At 48.0% G+C, this 25,000-nt stretch overlaps 3 protein-coding genes across 22 annotated transcripts in view; 1 reads left to right on the plus strand and 2 right to left on the minus strand.

Annotated features, from left to right (window-relative positions):
* The window catches only part of LOC135806615 (neurogenic locus notch homolog protein 1-like), a 92,590-nt gene extending 90,052 nt beyond the window's left edge, over positions 1-2,538 (plus strand). For all 20 annotated transcript variants that reach the window (XM_065320821.1, XM_065320822.1, XM_065320823.1 and 17 more), the window contains 2 exons: positions 1-949; positions 2,086-2,538. The exon at positions 1-949 is cut by the window's left edge and continues 100 nt beyond it. In XM_065320821.1, the coding sequence (XP_065176893.1) occupies positions 1-949; positions 2,086-2,094 (958 nt within the window). In that variant the 3' untranslated portion in view covers positions 2,095-2,538. The remainder of the gene's footprint in view (positions 950-2,085) is intronic.
* A 167-nt stretch (positions 2,539-2,705) lies between these two features.
* LOC135808955 (uncharacterized) lies at positions 2,706-8,435 on the minus strand. The gene is made up of 2 exons (XM_065322209.1): positions 6,481-8,435; positions 2,706-4,995 (listed from the first exon to the last, which is right to left on the minus strand). The coding sequence occupies exons 1-2, from the start codon at positions 8,169-8,171 to the stop codon at positions 3,294-3,296; spliced, it is 3,393 nt and encodes a 1,130-aa protein (XP_065178281.1). The 5' UTR covers positions 8,172-8,435; the 3' UTR covers positions 2,706-3,293.
* Positions 8,436-13,826: 5,391 nt separating this feature from the next.
* LOC135806612 (exportin-7-like) overlaps positions 13,827-25,000 on the minus strand; it is a 38,566-nt gene continuing 27,392 nt past the window's right edge. The window contains exons 29-36 of the mRNA XM_065320817.1: positions 24,647-24,806; positions 22,492-22,581; positions 19,838-19,886; positions 17,374-17,516; positions 16,923-16,973; positions 15,891-15,938; positions 15,259-15,386; positions 13,827-14,843 (exon numbers count right to left, since the gene is read on the minus strand). Coding sequence (XP_065176889.1) covers positions 14,690-14,843; positions 15,259-15,386; positions 15,891-15,938; positions 16,923-16,973; positions 17,374-17,516; positions 19,838-19,886; positions 22,492-22,581; positions 24,647-24,806 — 823 coding nt within the window. The 3' untranslated portion in view covers positions 13,827-14,689. The remainder of the gene's footprint in view (positions 14,844-15,258; positions 15,387-15,890; positions 15,939-16,922; positions 16,974-17,373; positions 17,517-19,837; positions 19,887-22,491; positions 22,582-24,646; positions 24,807-25,000) is intronic.

Here is a 25,000-nt window from a genome sequence, read left to right on the forward strand (position 1 = left end):
TTTGCGTACTCTGCTGCGAAGCCATGCTATCAACTTTGCAGCTGGCATTCACACCAGGAATCAGTTCTTGCCATGGCACCGCTGGTTCATTCTGGAACTGGAAAACATCCTGCTGGCCGTCAACAGCAATGTTATTCTGCCATACTGGGATTGGACTCTGCATAGTGCTGCACCGTGGAGTGCACCATTGTGGGGTAGTGCATCACATTGGTATGGTGGAGATGGCTCTGGATCATGTGTGACAACGGGACCATTCCGCAGTGGACAGTTTTCACTTGTGTCAGGCGGTTGCTTACGGCGTGATTTCGATCTCACTGAAACTACGCCTAGCGCTCTGGTAGTCAATGACATACTTTCCACACCCGTGTCTTCCTTCAATGACTTTGAACTGCGCGTCCGTGGAGAACTACACGATACAGTTCATTGCCGTATCCATGGCACTATGTGTACGCTGGATGCTGCTGAATCACCAGACTTCTTCCTGCACCACGTATTCATTGACAAGCTATGGGCGGATTACCAAGCAAGAAGTACTGCACATCACGACGCTCACTTCAGTAGTCTGGGATCGGCCATGACAGCTGCTGGTGGCCATTCAGCTCAGGATATGATTGATCTGAACAACCAGCCTGGTGGTGTGTGCGTACGCTATGAGCAACCAAGCAGCAGTACTGCACGGCAGCTGAGAAGGGCACTCAGCCGTGTAGCACCCAGTGTGATAGCAAAGAGGGTTTCTTGTCAACCGCAAAGTTTGGATGTGAGCAGAGCTGTGCAGCAAGGTCAGGAGCTATTCAGAGTGTCAGCATCGGAGCGGTCCCGACTCAGCAGCCTTGTTAGCAAACAAGTGTGTCGCAGTGCTATGCCAGGACAGGCAGGACCATCTGGTGCCAGGACCACGGCCACGGCCAACCTCGGCTTTGATCTCAACACCTTAGTCAGCCTGGCAAATGTGAGTGCATCTGAATGAGAGTATACACTCATATAGAGTGAATAATCGGCACTATGTCTATGATTCTAGTTTCCATGACTACTCTACAACTGTGTACCAATTACACACTGTACACCTGCAAAAAGAAATGAAATCGCAAAATGAATTTGAAGCCTGAAAATACAGACTAGCGTTTTGAATTCTAGGACAGTCAATGGAAACTGAGTGAAAGTTACACAATTCTTTTCCTCTCGCCTTTACGCAGTTCCATTATCATATGTAGCTTTGCAAGGCTTGGTTAAAAAGGCCGAGAAGTCAGGTCTTGAGCTCGACTGGTTGGACATTGCGTGTGTGTAGGCTCTGACCAATCGATGGCATGCACGCACAGCAGTACGAGCCAGTGCAGAATGCGTCCACTAAGTAAGTCGATTATCGTGTCCGCTCCCGAAAGGAGCTTACGGCGGCCGCTAACACCTCGTAAACCCTAGCGGCAGATGCAGCGCCTAACGGTCGGAATGGGGGGGGGGGGGGGGGGATAAGTCTTGCGTCCACTGCTGGTGTTTAGAGAAGAGATCTTCTTGAAAAAAATAGGGAAGCTAATCAACATGCGAAACAAGAGCTTACGTTTACCACTATTGTGATCAAAAAAATTCAACTGCTCTCGAAGAAATTCCCTGGTTTGAAGCGAAGCCATAAACGGAAAAAGTCTAAAGAAAGAATTCACTTTCACCACCAGGACTCAACCAGGGACCCTTGCTTGCTCTCGAAAAGTTGAAAATTAAAAAAGCAAAACATTATTATCTAGTACCTTAGGCATGCTGGCATATCAGCAAAAACTGTACGTCGGGGTGTGAACTAGCAACTAGTACTCCTAATAGGCACACATGTACAGAACACGCGCCGACTCTTGCCGATATAATTATGATGAACGATAACAAGGGACTGTATTCACACAGTCCTCTGTGCATTGTTAAGCGTGAAAGGTGTGCGCGCGTGTGTGTGTGCGTGTGTGTGTGTGTGAGAGAGAGAGAGAGAGAGAGAGGAGGGGGGGGGGGGGGGGGAGAGTTCTCGTCACACCGGACACCCCATGATTTTCAAGGTACTAAGGTCTGGGTCATGTCCTGCTTTTCTCTCCTGTATTTTCTTACCATGTACAGGCCAAATAAGGGGTCAAGACGTCGCCAGCTGAAGGTACTACTAAAGTAGTGATGTTCAGCAACTACACAAGTACAAGTATCAAACAGCCTTCCTGTCTACCATACATATCATCATTCAACAGTTCTACACTTCAGAATTCCAATTCGTCATTGCCTGAAAAATATACGTTAATCCTCATCCTTATTCACCTTTGACTGGATTTTATATCATCTATTTCCTGTTTTAAAAACCTGAAGGGTCAAATGCTGAATAACCTATCAACCTCGATTTTTCTATGATTACGTCAAAAGACATCACACTGTATTATTATTATATCCAGTATACTGTTCCACTCATTCCAGCATACATTACTGTTGGCTGCTATATTGAAAAAGCCCAATCTTGGCCACGAATAATGTACGTCCGAATCTCTCAGTCTTTTTTTAGTTTAAAAACTAACTCTGGACACTATATTATGCTGTCACGAGCTGCTGTGCACCTTTGGACCTTGTTTGGTTCACAGTGAAATGCAGTTGCCCGAACTGTCATCCTCCCGGCTACCCGTATATCATGCGTATCATGCTACGTGTATCGATAACCAGCATGAACACCTGCTACTAACCACCACGACGAGCGGGCATGTTGTCCCGGCTGAACGTTTAAATAAATCTTTGTAACAATCTTTGTAACAAAAGAGGATTTGGGACACGAGAACATCTTACTGACTCGTAGGCTTCAAATCTAATAGTTCAAACATGCAATAACGAGTAGCAAGTATCGTCCTGTCACATACATCCGTTTAAATAAACAAAACAAAAAAGTGTTGGTGGTGGTGGTGTGGTTACTGTGAGTGACTGTTTTCAATGTAAATCAAGAAAAGACAGATAAGAGTAGGATGCACAGCACCATTAAAAAAACTGGTTAATTGCCAATATTACTTTTTTTTAAAGGGCAAAATCTTAGTAAAAAATTCTCAAAAGACATTCTATTTCCATAATTGCATAAATAAAAAAAGTCAGTAGGCTGCCAGAGCACTACAAGCTGCAAGAACCAATGGCAATGCAACAAGAATAGGAAAATATATATACTTTGAGAGGGTTGGTTGCTCCCAACATAGGGCACGCAGCCAACTTTCCCACCAGTATAATCTTCACCAAAGGTACCACTTTTAAGAATTTCTTATAAGAAATTAGTGAAATGTAAGATTACGATGACTCAGTCTTCTTGTCTATGATACAGTGTCTTTGCCAGCACTGAAACAACAGCCTAAACCCGCTGTTGCCTTTGCCATACCTTCATCATCATTCACCCGGTTGATAAAGTAAGCATCGATCTCATCGATCTTCTTGCCCTTAGTCTCTGGCTGTAAGTAGTATATCAGTACAGTGTAAAGCAGACTGATTGCCGCAAACACGCTGAATCCGTACGGGTGCGTGCTCTCCAGTATGCTCAAGTAGAACTGCCCGATCAGGTAATTCGCTGTCCAGTTCACCACACCTGCAAACGCGTACGCAGTGGCACGTGTGTTCTGCGGGAACAGCTCGTTGACAATCATCCACGGAACAGGACCAGGCCCAATAGAGAAAAAAGCAACTACACCAAGAGAGCCGGCGATAGAAAATACAGCTGTCCAGTTACCACCAGAAGCCTGTGAACTGTCCGAAGAACCGAAGAAGCCATCCTCGAAACACAAGCCAGCAGTTAAAATCACATAGGAAAAGCACATTCCACCAAGACCTGTCAACATCAAGCTACGACGACCCAACCGGTCCATTAGCTTTACCGAGACAATCACAAAGGCAACATTCAGTACGGCCGGTAAAAGAGCAAACAAAGCCACGTGGCTCAACCCAGCTGAAGTGTAAATAGCTGAACTGTAGTAGAATACACCATTGATACCAGTGAACTGCTGCGACGTGTGCAATACAGCTGTCAGCATCAAGCGAAATCGAAATTTGCGGTGAAGGAGAACCTGAAGAAAGTTTATGCGCGGAAGTCGGTCTTGTCTCTCTTTCTCGCTCCGCATTTCACCTAGCTCTTCACCCACGTCGTGCTCTGGCGGTCGAAGTCGACGCAGGGCCTCGGCCGCTGCATCCGGCTGGTTCTTGTCAATGTATAAATATCTTGGTGAGCGAGGGAAGAACGGTAGACTGATAAGCTGTAACACAGCCAACACAACCGGACCGCCAACAACCCACGACCAAAGTGAACATGACCCCAGCACATACGGCAGGCCCAGAGCTGTCGACACCAAAATGAAGGTCGAGATCGTCAGCTGATTCAGTGTGCCGATAGCACCGCGGACAGATGTGGGAGCAATCTCACCGATATACGCTGACACCACAACCATGGCGATACCAGACGAAAAGCCCTCCACAAATCGCCCTCCAATCAGCATGCTATATGTGGAAGAAAAGGCCATTATGAGCACTCCAGCAATGGAAAACAAATTGTTCACGAGTAGAGAATATTTCCTTCCAGCAAAATCAGCCAGCCAGCCACCAGCCAAAGATCCAAAGAGTCCTCCAACACAGAATACTGCAGTTGCTAGCTCAAACATTCGTCTTGATGACGTTGTGGCTTTATTGTCTACATCATAGTCTGGAGAACAGGTTGTGTTGCTTTGAAAGTCTGATATGATCACCGGACGCACGTTATTCAATACAGCTATGCCATAGCCGAATTGTGCCGACGAACCAATAAGAGCTGCTAGGGTTGCACCGAGCAAACGCCAGTTGATGGAGGACTCACTCGACTGCGCTTTCCGCGAGCTGCCCTGTGAGTGGCTTGAGAGCAGACCGGTTTTCTCTGTAGTAGCATCGTCGTCGTCGTCTTCCGACAGGAAAACTACGCGATCGTCACTCGTAGAGCTATTTCCAATGACCTGCACTTTCACGGACATTGCCGCTGTAGTAATGCCTGACCTACTTGGCTACTTTACGTCTTCTTCCTACATGTAGATCGAGCGAGCTTTCATGTTCAAGTGCATACAATTACAACAATTAGAAGCTCCCAACGAAACAATTATTTTTCAATATTATTTCTCTGATTGCTACTGTAAACATTAGTACAATTATTATGTCATGCTCGTTGTAGACACTTCAAAATCCGAAGATCTTGTACTTACACTGCTTACTACGGGGTTGCGAGCAGGCGTTCCACCAGCTGGTAGATCTACTGGTAGTCAACAGAGAGAGAGTGCAGTCAGGCTGTGAAAATGACAACCGAGGCACCAGAAAGCATGCAGCCAGCTCTTTGACTCGTATCGTGCATGTGATCAAAACAGCAAAAATTTCTTTGGCAGGAAATGGCCCAGTGCACTACGACGTAGACTCTACGTAGTGACGAAGAAGGACTGCTGTGCTACGAAAAAGCGGCGGGAGCTTCATATTCATGCTGAAATCAAGATCTACAGTCCATGACTAGTCGACTCTTGATTGTATGATTGTATAATAATATTAAATTTTTACAGGTATTATCAAGAGTGCATAAACTGTTTATGGACTCTTGGTATTATGTAGAGCTAGCTGTAGCTTTTTTTCTCAGTCTTTTACCATGCATGATTACTGAGCGCAATGGCTGGTCATGGACGTACACGTGGTAGGAAGAGTCCATACCGTAGAGTAGTAATTGGGTTATGGACTCTTGCCAGTCTTGGAAGTTGGTGGTAGATCTACATGATTGATTGCAGGGTAGACCATTGCTCTTGAGTCAAGTTGAGATGAGGGGGAGTAGGGAAATTATTACTATTTTCAGATGCGTGTCTTGGCAATTGGGGGAATACGGGTATGCACATTTTGTAAAGATCTGTTGCAACTCGTGAGTTTCAAGGCATGATAAGGCCAATCATGAGACAACACCGTCAATCATCATACATCACGGTACCGGGGTATACCGGTATAATATTTAAAATGTTAGAGAAGTATATCCTAAATAGGACGGGTGGCTGCTCCCAAGACCCAAAGAATGATAATAAAAAACCGATCCAGCAGAGACCTAAACTATAAAGTATGATGTAAATAAAATTCAGTGACCGGGGAAAACAATAATTCCACTGGAAAGGATATCTAAAAAGAGAGAACTTCACGAAAGCGGGCAAATTTGTAGATAGAAAATACAACAATAAAATGTGACAGAACCCAAAAGTGTTTTAGTTGAATCCCGCACAGCAGGTTATGAGGACATGGGATATCAGATATACCTCTGGGTGAGAAGACCTTTTTATGCAACTTCGTACCGATTAGTGTAGTGTGTTATGGGCCGTTCGGAAAATAGAGATAAGAAAGAATAAAACTAATTTACTATTGTTCAGCAAGTACTAGAGTAGAGAGAGAGGGAGACAGACAACTGCATAGGAATGATAAAACAAGGGTCGGATAGAGCAGGGGAAATGTTGTGAGCCAGTCTTACCTCACGAGGCTTCAGCAGTATGGTCACGAATGTTGCCATCACCAACGGGAATCACAATTGCACAGCCAGATGATTTTGCAACCTTTTGCCTAAAATAGGAATCAACTTGTTCAATTGGTAGTCCCTTCGTCTCCGGGAGTAAGAAGAAAATGGATACAAGGAAAAGCGCAGCCAAACCAGCAAACACTAGGAATCCATAGGGATCTAGCTCCAGAAGGATTTGCAGAAAGAACTGGCCAACAAGAAAGTTCATAGTCCAGTTTGTGACACCGGCAATGACGAAACCGGTGGCTAAGGAGCTGGGAGGGAACAGCTCCACCACAGACAGCCAGGGAATTGGCCCGGGTCCTAGCGAAAAGAACACGACAACACCAAGTGAGCCAGATATGGTGAGCGCTGACGTCCAGTTGGAACCCTTCACGCCATCAAAGAACCTCTTGTTCAGTCCAAAGCCAGCTGTCATCAATAGATGACTAAAGAGGAGACCAGCAAGGCCGATGATCATCATCTTCCGACGTCCTAAACGGTCAACTATCTTGAAGGAGACAAACGTAAAGACAACGCCGGCAATTCCAGGAATGAGAGAGATGACAGCCACATTGTTCAAGCCAGCTGATGAGTAAATGGCAGAACCATAGAAAAACACACCATTGATACCTGAAAGTTGCTGTGAAGCATGCATTATAGCAATCAGGAACAGGCGAGATCGCAAATTTCTGCTCGTCAATACCTCCAAGGCAGACATATTCACAGCGAAGCTACCAGCAGCCTTTTCTGCCACAAGTTCTTCTATTTCCGCTTCAACGTTAGCATCCTTGTCACGTAGCTTTAAGAGTGCAGCTCTGGTTGCTTCCGGGTCATTCTTAGTCAGAAACAGAAACCTTGGACTTTCTGGGAAGAATGGCAACACGGCTAGCTGTATGGTAGCAAACAGAATAGGTCCTCCGAGAACAACTCTCCACAACTTGCATGTACCAAACAGTTGTGGCAGGCCAACCAGTGTAGCAAAGAAGACAAAGAATGAGAGTAGAACCTGCCCACTGGCACCCATGGTACCCCGTAATGCCGTGGGCCCAATCTCACCCAGGTAATTAGCAATAACTACGAGTCCAATGCCAGCTGAAATACCTTGAAACACTCGACCGACTATCAGAATATCAAAACTCGGTGCAAACACCATCATAAAGCCTCCGATGAATGCAAAGAGGTTGTTGCCTAACAGCACTGTCCGACGGCCATATCGATCCGAGAGTGGACCAGCGATAATTGATGCAAACAGACCTCCTACACACATGGCGGCAGTGGCCCACTGAAAACTGGTGTTAGATTCTGCTGTGGAATCTTCGTTGGCGTTGAAGTCCACACTGCATGTTGTATTGTCTTGAAATTCGGAAATGATGATAGGACGAATGACATTGAGCATGCCAATGGCGTAACCAAATTGACAAGCTGAGCCGATTGATGATGCTAATGCAGCAAGGCATAGGACAAGATTGAGTTTCGGCTGAGGAGTAGCAGCTGTTTTACCGTGATCCTTCACCTCATCGCCTCCAGTCAGATCAAGAGATACATGTTGTCCTTCAGCTCTGTCCAATGATGTTTGGGAAACATCTCGACCTTGGTGGTTGACAGGACCGGTTTTTTGTATATCGTCATCACCAACTAACCTCGTTTCGCAGAATCCACCATCAGACATTCCTGTATTCTTGTTTTCGATATCCAACAACTACTGAACGATTGAAGTCCTGGGCAGCAGGTAGCTGGGCCTCAGTACATGAAAGAAATTACAAAAATCTCAACACTGACTTCAGTGCAAGGCTTGGGTGTTCTAGCAACCAGCAAGCAGAAACAAGGAGCACTAGACACGGAAAGAAAAAAGGAGAGACAGAGACAGAGAGGAAGAGAGGTGCTCTGCTGTGCTGAAATTGGCTGAACACCAAGTGACAGTTTGGAAAGCCAGAATTAAAAAAAGGCAGATCCAAAATTGTCCACGCTCACCTGCTCACATATATGTGCATGACATGATGTGGTCACAAACGATCCTGCGCTGCGTGCCTTGTATTGTCCGTGTCATATCTGACCATACTCATAGCGTACCAGAAGAACCTCTGCATTATACCGTATGAAGAAGCATACGGTAGACCTACGCATAGTCGGTACGGCAGATCGAAGCCAAACTGCCAAAGAGCCTTCGTTTCTTACATGACACGTGATCGTTGCCGGGGCCATGGCCAATAGGCGATTTCCCGCCGCGGGCATAATCAGGCCGGCCACGCGCCATCAGGACCGTTTGACGTCATTTCGGGAGTTTCAGGACCGTTTGACGTCATGTCGGGAATGTCAGGACCGTTTGACGTCATTTCGAGAATAATTTTTCGACCTTCGACCTTTCGACCTTGGAAATCGTATGACGTCCCGTGACCAGGTGACGTGACGTAGAGTTCGAATTTTGTGCTCCTGCTTTTCCCCGAGTTTCGCACAAGTAGACTTGGTAGCTCTCTCCACAGTGATGCCCGCAAAGGGCAACTCCGCGACTGGCGCCCCTGACGCCTTGACGGCCAGTGTTGCCAGTGCACTGGCAATTCCAAGTGCGGAAAAGGCTGCTGTTGCCGAGAAGCTGGCAAGCTATGCGAGGATTGCGGGCCCGGGAACAGGGCAAGATGCCGAAATTCGCAAACCGTCGCGGCGCGGGCCAGTCCCGGTACGTAGGCTTTCGAACCATACGATACATTCCAGCCGCCGCGTCCCCCATGCGGAGACCGACAATCCAGGGCGAAGCCCACGTGTCGCAACAGTCGGCTCGGGACACTCCGCCTCTGGACGAGCTCCACACCAACGGTCAGGGCCAAGGACTAGATAGCACCAAGCAGTGTCGGACTCGCAGCAGTTGGCGTGGGACGCACTGGAACAGCTCCACGTCGCCGAGCTCTGCGTCGACGGTCAGGGCCAAGGACTAGATGGCAGCCGCACTACCCACGTGTCGGCCTCGCAGCAGCTGGCGTGGGACACCCTGGAACAACACCACCTCGCCGACCCGATTTCCAATTCGCAAAAGGTAGCATGGGACCTTCTCGATGCCTCCACACCAACACCCTCGGAGACCGGCTCCTACGGAGAAGATGCACTGCCACGTGAAGCCAATGCTACACGGCAAGACCGACAGCCAACGCGCAATGGCACAAGAGGTCGCCCTCCTAGCGAGCCTGAGCTCTTCGCAGCCCAATAGCAACAACGAGCCGGAACCCACAAACGCGCACGGTACAGCTAGTGGGCAGGGAGCTGCAACACTGCCAATCCCGCCAGCTGACCAACGACTCAGACTCGGTGAGCTGAGCCCCGAGGACACAGGACAGGTCATAGCTGCAGCGTACGAGGAAATCGTACACTTCCGGCCTAACCTGTTCTCCACCCCATCGGGTGCCCATGGCAGGTCAGTGGTGGACTTGAGCGCTCGCTACCTCAACACGTTCGGAACAAATGCGGCGGGAGAAGGCATAGCCTTGAAGGCACTTATGGTCTGCCACAGTCTCCTACTGCAACAACCGGTCAACTGCTTGACACGTAAGGTACATGTGGAATGTCTGAACCGACGAATGCAGCTATGGAACGAGGGAAACATCGATGAACTCGTCCGGGAGGCACGTACCATCCAGCGCCAACTAACCAAGGAACGTGGCGGGAAACGGGCCCAAAGTCCAGATGATGCGCGACGTTTCGCTACCCTCATCACAAATGGTAAACTGGGCGCAGCTCTCCAGTCCCTGACAGCAACGCCCCCGGGTGGGCTGCTAAATCTGGACTCCTCCGCTGATGGTAAAACCGTGAGGCAAACACTGAAAGAGAAGCACCCGCCGGCGGAACCCATGCATATGCAGATGCCCTCATCATCGGCCCCTGCCCTGAACTGCCGCTCCCGGTGCTGTTCGAAGCTCTAAACAGAGACATCATTCGGCAATCGGTGCTAAGGACAAATGGAGCAGCGGGCCCATCCGGCATGGACTCTACCAGCTGGAAACGCTTGTGCACCTCGTTCGGAGCGTCCTCCGACCAGTTATGTGATAGCATCGCCACCGGAATCATCAACCCAATTTCCCTCGAGTCATTCACGGCATGCCGCTTGGTGCCTCTGGATAAGAAGCCCGGGCCGGGGTGCGCCCTATCGGCATATGTGAAGTCCTCAGAAGGATAGTAGACAAAGCTATCCTCACCATTATCGGAGAGCATATCCAACAGGCGGTCGGGTCGCTTCAGCTGTGTGGCGGCCAAGAATGTGGTGTCGAAGCAGCGATCCACACAATGCGGCACCTATGGAACGAGGAAGAGACCGAAGCAGTCCTCCTAGCAGACGCGAGCAATGCGCTCAACAGGCTGAACCGCAGTGTGTGCTTGCACAACATCCGTCACCTCTGTCCGGCCATCGCGGGTGCCGTCACCAACACCTACCGGCATCCCGCACGGTTGTTCGTCGATGGGGAGTGTCTTCTTTCTGAGGAGGGCACCACCCAGGGAGACCCGATGGCAATGCCCATGTATGCCATTGGGCTCCTCCCACTCATGCAGAAGGCGGCGAGCAGCTCAGCGGTACAGCACATCTGGTTTGCGGATGATTCCACAGCAGCAGGCCGTATGCGTGCGCTGCGTGTATGGTGGAACATGCTCGAGGAGGAGGGCCACAAGTACGGCTACGTCATCAATGGTTCCAAATCCATGCTCCTGGTGAAACCACAGTTTGCCAAAACCACGGAGGAAGTGTTCCATGGGACTAACATCGCAATCATGCAAGACGGTTGCCGTCACCTGGGTGCGGGACTGGGCACTGCTGCTTTCTGCAAGCAGTTTGTTGCAGCGAAGGTCACGGAATGGGTGAAGGAACTGCAAGTCCTCACTAGGTACGCCCAATCGCAACCACAAGCAGCGTACACGGCGTTCACGCAAGGGCTGAAGGGCAAGTGGACACTCCTCGCTCGCACCATGCCAGAAGCGACGGAGAATTTCCAGCCACTGGAGGAGATTATCCACGGCGAGTTTATCCCGGCGCTCACAGGACACCCCGCTCCTGATCAGACCACCCGCTCTCTCCTCGCTCTGCCTTGTCACCTAGGGGCATGGGTCTAATCAACCCGTGCGATCTCGCCAGCCAGTTTGATGATTCCAGGACCATCACGCAGCCATTGGTGGAGCGGACCATCGTGCAAAACACGGACCTAGGGGATGTTCACCACACCATGAAGGCAGAGAAGGCGAAGGTGCGCAGGATCCACTCCGTAAGGGAGAAGGAGACCCTAGTCGCTATGGAAGAGTGCATCACTTCGGACTTAAAGCGGTCCAGGGAGCTGGCGGCGGAGAAGGGTGCCTCGTCGTGGCTGACATGCAAACCACTGAAGATGTTTGGCTTCATGCTATCCAAGGGCGCATTTCATGATGCGGTTTCATTGCGATAATTATGGCTGGCCTCTGAAGCGGTTGCCCTCTGCTTGTAGCTGTGGTAAATCATTCACCGTGGCCCATGCTCTCTCCTGCTCAACCGGCGGCTACCCTAGCCTCCGCCACAACGAGGTACGCGACCTCACAGCATCCATCATGAAGGAAGTTGCGCACCAAGTTGTGGTGGAACCGCTGTTAGAGCCGCTGACAGGTGAAAGGATGACGCTACGGTTGGCTTCAACTGAAGACAACGCCCGCCTGGACATCGGTGCCAGTGGAGTCTGGGGAGGTCGGTACGAGCGTTCGTATTTTGATATCCGGGTTTTCGACCCCCACGCCCCCACCAACGCCAAGTTTGCCTTGCCCGCTGTGTACAAGCGACATGAGCAGGAGAAGCGTCGCCGCTACGAGGAACGGATCACCAACATCGAGTACGCCTCCTTCTCACCAGTTGTCTTGTCCTGCACTGGAGGGTATGGCAAAGCTGCAACAGCACTCTATGCTCGGCTGGCATCGATGCTCGGCTGGCATCGATGCTCGCCGACAAGAAGCAGGAGCCGTACTCTGCCACAATCTCCTACATCCGATGTAAGCTCAGCTTTGCCCTCATCCGTGCTGCTGTTGCCAGTCTGCGAGGCCATCGGCACCGAGTGCCCTCAGATGCAAACGACTCGGCCCGATTTGCAGTTGCCATGAGCAGCATCGGTCAAAGCTCCCTCCCGAGGCTCCATACTAGACTGTTTTCACAGCCACTTTGCTCTCTCGACTGTTTTCACAGCCATTTTTGCTCTCTCGACTGTTTTCACAGCCATTTTTGCTCTCTCGACTGTTTTCGCAGCCATTTTTGCTCGTTTTTCTTCCGCTGCTGTTGAGGTTGCACTCGTAATTGTGTTTATTTTGCCCGTACAAGAGGAGTTTTTGAATTGACATTTTGACCTTTCGACCTTTGGCCTTCCCTAATTTGTTGCTTCGCATTGTAAGAAATCAAATCAAGCACGCTCTGCCTGTCATGATGGCTGCATCTTGCCCTTGTCTGCAGCCCTCGGGCTGCAGGCTCGGGCAAGATTCAGCCATCATGACCTCCTGAGCGTGCTTGATTACATACATCCAGTTGCTTCGAAAAACACAACTGGATCCGATGCCATGCATGGGTACGATGGCGATGAAGAACAACGAAGGAGAAAGTAGAGAGGTTCCGGAGTACGATTTTTCGTGCCAAAATCCTTAGAGGCGCTACGGATTTTTTATACGTCGTTTTCGAGCAGTGAAATGTTCCGGAGTACGGAAATTATGTGTTTGCCGTCATTGCCTAGGTTACAATCGCAAACACGTCACATTCCCGCGCTATGCCTTTTTATTTTGAAAATTTGTACCGAAATCAAAACTTCCAGCGGAAAATCGATGTTTCTCGTACCAAATTTGTACGCGAAAATCTTTCTGCACCCGATGACGCAAAATCTCCGTACGAAACATGGTTCGTATGAAAGCCAGTCCACACGGATTCTCCGTGCCGAAAAATCGTATGGAGCACGCCTCGAAAAAATCCGTAGAGCCCTTATGGATTTTGGCACGGAAAATCGTACCCCGGAACCTCTCTAATGTGTGATCGGAAGAAATGATGAACACTACTTTTACAAAAATAATACTTCGAACTAATTTTCGCACAACACTCCTCGTTCTGTTGATAATTAAACTATTGTCGCCTCGCCGCTTTTGAACACAATGTAATATCAAGAGTATAACTCTCTTGGTAATGTAGTCATCATCATGCTTGGAAAGTACACTTGTTGCACAAATTCGTACCGACTCAGTGTACTGTACATGACACTGGAACAACGTGGAAGCAACCTAAATGCATGCACACAGGCATTATAATAATAATCATATGCAACGCATGGACACGCCAGACTAAATAAGCACAAGCATGTTGGGAAAAACATATAATTCCAGAGGAACAGAATGATCGTGGTGATAGCAAAGCATAAGAAATGTTTCTCGGCTACGGTTTGTAAAACGGCACGGCAGAAAACTTTTGGCCGAAACATGCTACAAACCTGTTTTGTAGTCCTCTCTCAAGTGAATCGGAAGAAAAAAAGAAAGACAGGAGCAACATGGCACAGAACACACAACGTGAGAATCAGTAGCTGGGAAAGAGAGGAAGCATGCGCGGTATTTACACCTAGAATGGAGAACAAGAGAGAGAATGATCAAACATTTTCATGAAAATGAGCCAAACAAAAATTACAGGTTGGCAAAATATGATTTTTGCAGATATGAAAACATAATTATGGAGGAGAATCAAGAATGCCGCATTAAAAACCATCGTGCAAAAAAAAACACTGGGCAGGGGAGAGACAGCAAAAGATATATCTATATATAGGAAAACTGTACAGGAACTAGGTGGGTAATGTGTGTGCGTGACATACAGAATACAAGAGCAGAGCAGAAGCAGCCATGGTGGAATAGCAGCAATCAACTCAGACAATACTATCTAACATCAATACAAACAAAGTGAAATAATCCTAACGGACAAGAACAAGGAAAACACTACGCACAACACCACCACCACCAACACCACCAACAACGCCACCACCACGACCACCACCACCAACACCACCAACCACAACAACAGCAACAACAACGACCACGACAACAAAAACAACAACGGTGCTGGATAATGCCAATAACGCAACAGAATAGAAACACCTAGACACTGCGGACCAATAAAAGCAGAGTGAATATCAAGGAGCGAAGCTGAGGAGCATCGTCGAGGAGCAAAGCCAAGGAGCCTCATGCCATTGCCATGTCATCATTGGGTAAGGAAGAGGAATTGACGGAGATTTGTGGAGTATTCTGGCCATAGCTATATGCCGCACTACTGGAGTTGTTGTCTGTCAGTATGCTGAAGATCTGAGAGGAGAAACGAGCCAGGTTTTGTGTGAACCTGTAACAGTCAACAAGAGAAATAAACAAAAAACAAAAACGCGGCATGAGTAATACAGCATTTCAGACAAAGACATCCTGGCGGTGAGATAAAGTACTCAGCTAGCACCACACATGGGTGCTTTCAAGCAGCATGCGACCCATGCCCGGCTACTTAGGAACTGTTACATGTACAATGTGAGCAGCATATCCTGTGTGACAAGAGCACACGCTCGCACCATCTACATTTCATTGGTCGGTTGCAGGTGTGTGCATTCAATAATTATTTTCAAAACGAAAATCCCCAAACCATACACCTAAAAAATGAGTACAGTTTGGAAAAAAGTTCGCACAAAAACACACCCAATACTCCCTGGCCGGATGGCCTTAATTCACAGAGTCGGCGTAACGTTGGCACAATAATGCCCGCAGCTTACGTATCTCTATTCCGTGATGCAAGGGACCGGTCCACGCCATCCATCAGTTGACCGAACAGGGCAACAATGGGCTGTTGACGGTGACTAGGCTGACCAGCAACAATGTCAGTCTGAAGTTTAGAGAAGAACTGCAAACAACACACACACACACACATTTATATTGCAATCAGACATACATCTGCAGTGCAGTGCTGTGTGTTTGCATGCGCACACACGTATGTGCATGTCTGGTGGTCGTGATGGGGATGCTGACTGACAACGACCACACAGTGAGCACACAGTGAGTACATAGTGGCAAATGGGGAATCACATAGACAATGGTCAGCCAGAGCAGAGATGCTGAGTGGCACAAAAATGAGATGCAACATGCCAATGAGAAGGGTTGATACTCTAACCTCTCCCTGTCCACCATCCTTCAGTCACTGAAGCAAGAAAGGAGCAACAAGCTGAACTAGCGGAGATGTAACAGTCACCAGCACTGTTTCAGAAGTAGTCATCAGATATGTGACCAAGGTACACCCGAACAGCAGATATGTGACCAAGGTACACCCGAACAGCAGATATGTGACCAAGGTACACCCGAACAGCAGATCAAACACATGCACCATTTGAGCAGGGCCGTAACAACTCACCCGTTCATTGACCAGAATAAGAACTAGAAGAGGTCTTGAGATGGACCACTGAGGAAACAAAAACAAACAAAGAAGCAACATGTTGAGACTGTTTATTATTATTACCGTAAAGTACCGCCAGAGCGCCCCGTCTCGCGAGAGCGCCCCACCTTGATTTTACAGCCAGAGAAAGGAAAATCGTATGGCAGAGTGCAACGAAGTGTGTACGATGTGAGTGTACCAAGGTAACACTTGGCAGGTTTTTGTGTGGAGCTTGTGTCCTCTTGAAGGTACGGATTGACTGCAAAACGTGCAATATGTGTACAAGGTTCATGTCGTATGACCTACAGACAGCAGACCACCTCCACAATACGACCAGGAAAGGATGAGATGGTGGTGCGCTCTGGCGGTATTTTACGGTATATGTTTTAGTTGTTATGCTGCCTCTCTCCAACAAAGACGGAAAGACAGCAGGCAGGCCACACAGACAGGCAGATTGACAGACGGAGAGAGAGAGAGAGAGAGAGAGAGAGAGAGAGAGAGAGAGAGAGAGAGAGAGAGAGAGAGAGAGAGAGAGAGAGAGAGAGAGAGAGAGAGAGAGAGAGAGAGAGAGAGAGCAAAACCCCGGCAGTGGCGAGTACCGTGTTCACAGGTACATGTGATCAGTTATAGGTCAATCCCCTTTCTTGGAACTTCGATTATTTGCTTGAAAGCTTCCCTGCTCGCTATGCATGAATGATACACACACGAACACAACTTGACATTGAGGATACACACACACACACACATACACACACACACACACACACACACACACAGCTCGAGATAGGAGTTGCACACTCTAGATTATGTACTCTTGATATCCGCCAAGGTCCAGGGTTCCACAACTGAGATCGAAATGGGGGGGGGGGTCTTGATATCCGCCAAGGTCCAGGGTTCCACAACTGAGATCGAAATGGGGGGGGGGGGGGGAATAGGAGCAGGCTGCGAGCAGACTGGTGAGCCAACCGAGTTAACCCAGTACTAGTACTTCAGTAAACAACTTGCACTTACCAGGTAGGAGCAGGACTCAAACACCACAAGATTCACCATGATAGAGAGAATCTGAAAGAAAACACAGCAAACATGCAAGCATTCAGACACACATGTACAAACATTCACAGCCCTTTAGGCAGCAACTACTACATGTATTAATTTTGAAGCAGCAGGCAAGCGACTGTGAAAACAAGTAGCAATTAACCAGCACAATGGTAGTTTAGTCTTTACTACTAGCTACGTGCACATAATACATCTTCCATAGTGGAGTGCTGGTGAGTGGAATCATGCAATGTCGATTTCGAAAGAGGGCAGTCAAAAACTTGAAAGGGGGTGTAGCATTACGCTAAGGCGCTTTGGCGACACCTCATGCTCACAAGTGCGCAAGCTCAACGTCAGATGAATCACTCAAACTCTCCAACAAGCAGTGCAGCACTCTTCTTGCCTGCAATCACTGATCAGCACTAACCTCATTAAGAATGTCGGGCTGGTTTTCTAGAACGCGCAGCAGCGATACTTGCTGTGCCCCGCTGGTGTTCTTGGACAGCTTCCTGAAGACGTAGGAGATTATGTGGTCCAGTGTGCTGCAAGAGTGGGTCACTCCTGCTACATCTGCACCGCACCAACACACACACCAACACACCAACAGACAGACACACACACATACAGACAGACAAACAGACAGACAGACAGACAGACACACACACAGACACACACACACACAGAAAGACAGACACACACACACACACAGACAGACAGACAGACAGACAGACAGACACACACACACACACACACACACACACAGAGGCAACAATGCATTGTAACATAGCCAAAACAGATCACTATGCAAGAAAACATACACTACAGAGATACAACGAAGACATGAACAAACCTGCTTTTGGCTGAAAGCAGCAGTGCAACGGAATAAAGGTCGGTCGAAGTAGGCAGTTATTTCACCTAAAGTTCATACAATTCATCTGGTAATACTCTTACCTCACGACTCTAGAAACATATGAGTGCAGTCAAAACATGCTCTATTCACAGCCTCTGCTGAGGCAACTTAGTAGAAGACTGTGCTATATGTGACTACATGTACTTGGTCCGGCTCATCGCAATTGTCGCTTATCTCTCACGCACCGTTTTACAGGTAAACCCAGTCCAATCACGATATCTAACTTACTTTTGCTTGGGAGGTTGTGATGGCAAGATCAAAGGAGGCACCAAAGAAAAATGATCGCGACTAGTGCTTTGAATCGCGATGTGTTCGACTTTTTTTGGGAAGTGGGAATCTGGCCATTCACTGTCTGTGTTGCCAAAAGCCAAGCGCAGCGACCCGAAGACCGGAACTGTGGTAGGGGCAACTGACATCCTGGAGAGCGTGACAGGCACGCGTGCCAGAGGCGGATCTAGGGGAGGGCGCGGTGGGCGCGCGCCCTCCCCTCAAATATGTCGATTTTTTTGTAGTGCATGCACATGGGCAGTTGCGCAAGTGTTTGCACATGCTGTGACAAGTAGTTTCTAGTGTCAGATAAGAAAGTTCTTCTGAACACGGAATAGTTGTTCTCTTAGACTTTGGTTGACTTTTAGTTTTGAAATTAGTGTTCAGTTGACGAACTTGTATAGCTAAGTCGGTGAAGGGGATGGCGCACCGCCCGCCAAGCGGCCAGGGAGCCAACAAACTCTCCACGGATTTTTCGCGAAGTGAACTTGTGCTTCGCCAGCTGCTCAGTCGAGCGATCCGTCTTTGGAGGAGAATTCGGACCACAGCGAAGATCCTGAGACCGAGGTCTGCTCAGACACTGATCTTCCCCAAATGGAATCCGAAGTAGATTCTGACGACGATGGTGGGACTCTCAGTAGTAATGATGCGAGTCAGGAGCGCTTACCTGTTGAAACTATCGCAGATGACGACGTTGTGACTGTCACGAATGTGGCTGGTAGCACTGCTACGCAGCGAAGTTACTCGGATGCTGTTGATGCAGCTTCTACAGCCAGAGTCCTCAATGAAGTGGTTGAAAAAGTGGGAGTGGGTGCATGTGCTAAAATAGTAATTCTACATAACCGCTAAGCCTATGACGTAAAATAGCCGCTATGTCGTTATGTGTACAAAATACATGTACCGCATGGGTTCCCAGTCATGAATATTACCCGCGCCCTCCCCTCAGCTGAACTCTGGATCCGCCGCTGCCGTGCACGGCAGAGGAGTATGAGCCGCATGAGCGTCATGCTGAAGAAGAAAGGTGTTTTTGACGGGATGCGCCCGGCGGACGGTTGTTGTTCCTTGCTTGGTGGACCTAGCAGCAGCATTACAAGAGTCGTGGTCAGCACACAGCGGAGCGTTTGACAGAAGGCTTTGTTGAAACACACTGTGGTGACACACAGGTCACACTGTGGTGACACACAGGTCACACTGTGGTGACACACAGGTCACACTGTGGTGACACACAGGTCACACTGCCCACGGTTCCTTCAAGCACCGAAGTGACAGCCGCAACTGTTCCTTTCCCATTGCTGCCACACGACAGCCTGAGAAAGCAAGAGATACTCCAGTCTACGCCAGCAGCTAGACACCAGCAAATGTCAGCTCATGTAACGGCGCCGCAGCTCGAGTGATGCAGAGTTGAATGAACTCTGGACCTGTAAGAGTGTGAGTGCAAAAACGCGCTCCTTCGCGGATTTATTTCGTGCATTTTGCTTACCTTGCTGCCTTTCTTCGATTCGCTTCACCTGATTCCATTGCTGAAATTTTTTTCTTGTGGCGGAGAGAATTCTTGTATCATGCTTCCTCACTATGCCTAGTGGAAATTTCACAGAGCGGTAAAAAAACTCCTGTTCTTAGTGGCGATAGATAAGCGACAATTGCGATGAGCCGGACCAAGTAACTGGATGTAACTGGATGTAACTGGATGTAACTGGATATGCACTCAACTCACCGACACCTGTCAGTCCCACTACTACAGATCGGAAGATGTACACCAACACCTAGAATGAAGAAAACCCAGACACACACACACACACACACACAGAGCAGGACATTCCTTATGATTGTTAGGTTCACGATTTCATATATGCACACACTCGCACACCAATGACCTCTCTCCCATATACAGTATGCTCGTACACACGCACTCGTACACACATTACTGCATGCACCCTTTTCCATTCCCGCTTCTCGGATACGCTACGACTTCTTGCTCCCGCATTCTCCCTTTTCCGAATTACCGTATACTTCCTCCGCCCAAGCAAAATTTTCGCTTATCTTTACACTTTTTACTGATACATTTCAGGTTCTCAGAACGGCTCCTAACGACTCAGAATGAGTTGAGGAGTCGTTGAACTTCAAGAGAAACTCTCCAAGTCGAAAAATCTAGAAGTCATCCTTTGTCATCAGCCGACGCAGTACTTGTTGTCGGGTAGTACTTCGCACTTTCCAGAAGCGCAAATAAAAATATCGACACTTTTCCAAGCGCTTCACCTCCTTCATGAGTATAATCGGCCGTGTTTCTTACCAGCCGAAGCGGACGAGCTTAGCGTAGCTTTGCAGGATCGTTCACGTTGACATCAGGCGAATGAGCTGGGTGAGTGACAACCCTGTCATCGAAGCCTTTCTTTTCCCCCTGTTTTGCCCAATACCGATTCTGGTTCATTTTTGAAATATGTGGGCGAGCGTCGCTGAGCTGAGTGGCTTTCTCAGCTTCAAGCTGACGTGCATTTTTACCGTACACACATCTTGTGCCGGGTGCAATCAAACACGCTGGCTTTTCGCAACATGACACCTCTGCTCTGTACTCCAGACTGAGTGGGTGCTCCTAGAGTACCACTGGCAGTGGTACTCTAGGAGCACCCACCTTGACCAGTGACTGACTTCGTGTCTTTTTTATCAGTTCACTCGCGTCCAACGGGCTCTTCTCTAGGTGTTTCCTTTACTCTTTGCCGACTTGTTTGGAACTGGTACGCCTGAACCAGCAGATTTGTGCGATCGTGAAGAGCACAAGATGCAAAAATTGCTGTCAGACACCTGTCATTGGGCTGAAGGAGATAAGCGAAATTTTTGCCTGGGCGGAGGAAGTAACTTCTTTTGGCCTGGGTAGCTGCATTCGCGCTTTTTACATTCATTGCCATAGATACCCAGGCCCTTGATAACCTTGTATCTCATCCTTTCGTTCTCTCTCATTCTCATAACCTCGAGTCCCTCGTACCAACAAGAACTCTCACTTCTGTGTCTGCGTGCCGCGAGTTCTCAACATACTTCAGTAATTATATTAGCCATTGCTCATTATAGTACCAAGCGAATGGCAAGTTATCCAGAAAAGCAGTCTGTTAGAAGTAAGAAGTTGGCTGTGTGCCTTCACCTGTTGTCTTGCCCTACGTGTTAGGAAGTATGTGATGATTGTCGGTTTCCCTATGCAGCAAGAGTCCATAAACTGCAACTGTTGTTATGGGTCTGTGCGCGGCCCGGTACCTTCGTTACGTAACTTGCCTCCATCACGCTCTGAAAGCATGCACTCAAACCTACAATCTCTCGTATCAGTACATCTGTTTTCGCTCGATTTGTTCAAGTACCCACATGATGTCTAATTTTTGGGCAGGTGAACTCGAGTTACGTACAAAAGTTCATTTCAAACCAGAGTGTTTGATTTTCAGCAGTGTGCGGACTGCAGCTAAATGATGTAATGAAGGCAGCGCGCCGCGCATCTGGACCACAGAAAAGAGATCACAGTTGCATGCTCTTGTTTATGGACTCTAGATGGCAGTTGCAAGTAACATTAGTTCTTCAAGATATTTGCACATTAAAATGGGTTCTGCGTAAGGGGCCATCCGGCATTATCGATTATTTTCACGGAACGAAAAAGTTTAGTTATGAGTTATGACCTACCCCCACCCACCCACCCCCTGGAACGAAAAATATGTTGACTTGACAGCTAGAATGGATTGATGTTTCAGCTATCAATACGGCCCCTAAGTAAAAAAAATACGTGGTTGCACTTCGATCATACCCCGCCACACTTGCGTAAATATAACTGGTTTCTTCCCACTCGTCCTACACGCAATTCCTGCACTTTGCCTATAGCCCGAACATCAGCTTATACCAGATCTCCGTTTTTTGCTGCCTATTCTCTCTGGCTTGCCCTGCCTATTCTCTCTGGCTTGCCCTGCCTATTCTCTCTGGCTTGCCCTGCCTATTCTCTCTGGCTTGCCCTGCCTATTCTCTCTGGCTTGCCCTGCCTATTCTCTCTGGCTTGCCCTGCCTATTCTCTCTGGCTTGCCCTACCTCCATCAGTAAAATCGTCTTGTACGCTATTAATGATTTTAAGTTCAACATGAAGCTTGAGTTCTAATAACTGCTAATTCTTCATTCAGATTTGTTTCCCTTTGCCTCGCCCGTGTAGGTTATTGCCTCCTGTAATTTGTAATATTTATTGTTTTGCATTGCTTTTGCTTACTGCCATGGCTGGCTATCACCCCCTCCCTCCATATTGGCCTATATTCCCTGGCCACGGGAAGGTGAAATGAATAAAAACAAATAAACACTGGTAAGCTCATGCTTTGTCTGTCTCCTACTGCTGCTGTGACCTGAGCAACTTACATCAGGGTCCAGGGTGCTCAAGAAGTCCATGTGGTCTTCCGTCAGGCACGGCAACAGCTGGTAGAAGGACTTGAACAACTTTGTGTATTCCTGAAACACGACACGCACACATGTACACACAGAGCCACAGGTACAATGTATTCATCCTCCATATCTGCGCAGCATTGAAACAATGTACAGTCAATGTACATTCACGGCACGACCATCACTCGAGCATGTCAACACCTGCATGCTGTACAATGCTTAAAGATATTTATATCTTGACCATTGTTCTCCTGTACCAAGTGACAGTGATAGATGTGTGATGTACATTGTACATGTAGCTACTGGACCAGGTGACAGTGTACACACCAGTACATGCAGCTACTGGACCAGGTGAGTGTAGCTGCGTGTACACACCAGTACATGTAGCTACGGCGGGCCAGACTATGATGATGATAAAACAGAAAGGTTCCAGGCTGTCCAAAAGATAACTCAATACCCAAAGGGCAACACATTATTCATCCTCTACTTCTTGTATGATGATGATGATCATCATCATCATCATGATTCTCTATGATTCTTTGTTGCTCAGTGCCGTCAGGCTCGTTAGTGCATTGCACTTGACCTGAGCAGAATATCACATGTCACTTCAAGAATTATGTGGGATTAATATCTTACATTTTGACAATATATTTTTGGTACAATATCAGCAATCATCCAATATTTATCTGGCACAATAATATTCTTAATTTAACTCAATTCAATGGTTTCCCGACTATATTGACATATTCATTGATGATAATCTATTCAGTTTTCTCTGGATTGCCCGTAAAAGAGGCCCTTCTCATGATTCTCTATGATGATGATGATGATGATGATGAGCAGAATATCACATGTCACTTCAATATTTATCTCGCACAATAATATTCTTAATTTAACTCAATTCAATGGTTTCCCAACTATATTGACATATTCATTGATGATAATCTATTCAGTTTTCTCTGGATTGCCCGTAAAAGAGGCCCTTCTCATGATTCTCTATGATGATGATAATACTAGTATGTGCGTCATCTAATGTGTTAGCTAAGATCACAGTGTAGTATGTTGCTCTGAGGTGTGCAAGCATTGTGCACGGTGCTCTGAGGTGTGCAAGCACTGTGCTGTGTAGCATGGTGCTCAGATGTGTGCCAGCATTGTGCTATGTAGCATGGTGCTCAGAGGCGTGCAAGCATTGTGCTGTGTAGCATGGTGCTCAGAGGTGTGCAAGCATTGTGCTGTGTAGCATGGTGCTCAGAGGTGTGCAAGCATTGTGCTGTGTAGCATGGTGCTCAGAGGTGTGCAAGCATTGTGCTGTGTAGCATGGTGCTCAGAGGTGTGCAAGCATTGTGCTGTGTAGCATGGTGCTCAGAGGTGTGCAAGCATTGTGCTGTGTAGCATGGTGCTCAGAGGTGTGCAAGCATTGTGCTGTGTAGCATGGTGCTCAGAGGTGTGCAAGCATTGTGCTGTGTAGCATGGTGCTCAGAGGTGTGCAAGCATTGTGCTGTGTAGCATGGTGCTCAGAGGTGTGCAAGCATTGTGCTGTGTAGCATGGTGCTCAGAGGTGTGCAAGCATTGTGCTGTGTAGCATGGTGCTCAGAGGTGTGCAAGCATTGTGCTGTGTAGCATGGTGCTCAGAGGTGTGCAAGCATTGTGCTGTGTAGCATGGTGCTCAGAGGTGTGCAAGCATTGTGCTGTGTAGCATGGTGCTCAGAGGTGTGCAAGCATTGTGCTGTGTAGCATGGTGCTCAGAGGTGTGCAAGCATTGTGCTGTGTAGCATGGTGCTCAGAGGTGTGCAAGCATTGTGCTGTGTAGCATGGTGCTCAGAGGTGTGCAAGCATTGTGCTGTGTAGCATGGTGCTCAGAGGTGTGCAAGCATTGTGCTGTGTAGCATGGTGCTCAGAGGTGTGCAAGCATTGTGCTGTGTAGCATGGTGCTCAGAGGTGTGCAAGCATTGTGCTGTGTAGCATGGTGCTCAGAGGTGTGCAAGCATTGTGCTGTGTAGCATGGTGCTCAGAGGTGTGCAAGCATTGTGCTGTGTAGCATGGTGCTCAGAGGTGTGCAAGCATTGTGCTGTGTAGCATGGTGCTCAGAGGTGTGCAAGCATTGTGCACAATTCACCACCTGTATACTTACAGTGACTGTGGTGTGTGGTATCGTGGCAGCAATCTTCAGGAAGATGGTGATGGAGTTGTCCAAGACCTCATCGCCGTACAAACGGAACACGCCAAAGTTGACATACCGTCCGGAGAGGATGTGCTGTAGGATCTTGAAGCAGCAGCTAACACCCTTCAGCGTGCTATTACATTGGTCAAGGAAACAATCTGGGTTTGTTCTGCTGTTCCGTTCTCACCCTGCGAACATGTGCACTAGCAAGCAAAACGACTTCAGCTGATATCCCTATGGACACAGCATTTCAACACTGAGCAATGGTGCCATGCAAACTGATCCTTCTATTTCACATGTTGAGGAAGAGAGAACAGACCATAA

This window comes from Sycon ciliatum, chromosome 1, assembly GCF_964019385.1.
Source record: "Sycon ciliatum chromosome 1, ocSycCili1.1, whole genome shotgun sequence".
In the NCBI taxonomy this organism is placed as follows: Eukaryota; Metazoa; Porifera; class Calcarea; order Leucosolenida; family Sycettidae; genus Sycon; species Sycon ciliatum.

Bases quoted from the DNA above. Each gene is read 5' to 3' on its own strand.
- LOC135808955 (XM_065322209.1), bottom strand. From the start codon at position 8,171: ATGTCTGATGGTGGATTCTGCGAAACGAGGTTAGTTGGTGATGACGAT. The intron at 4,996-6,480 runs GTGAGGTAAGAC...CGTAAAGTAGCC, and splicing joins GACCATACTGCTGAAGCCTC to AAGTAGGTCAGGCATTACTA.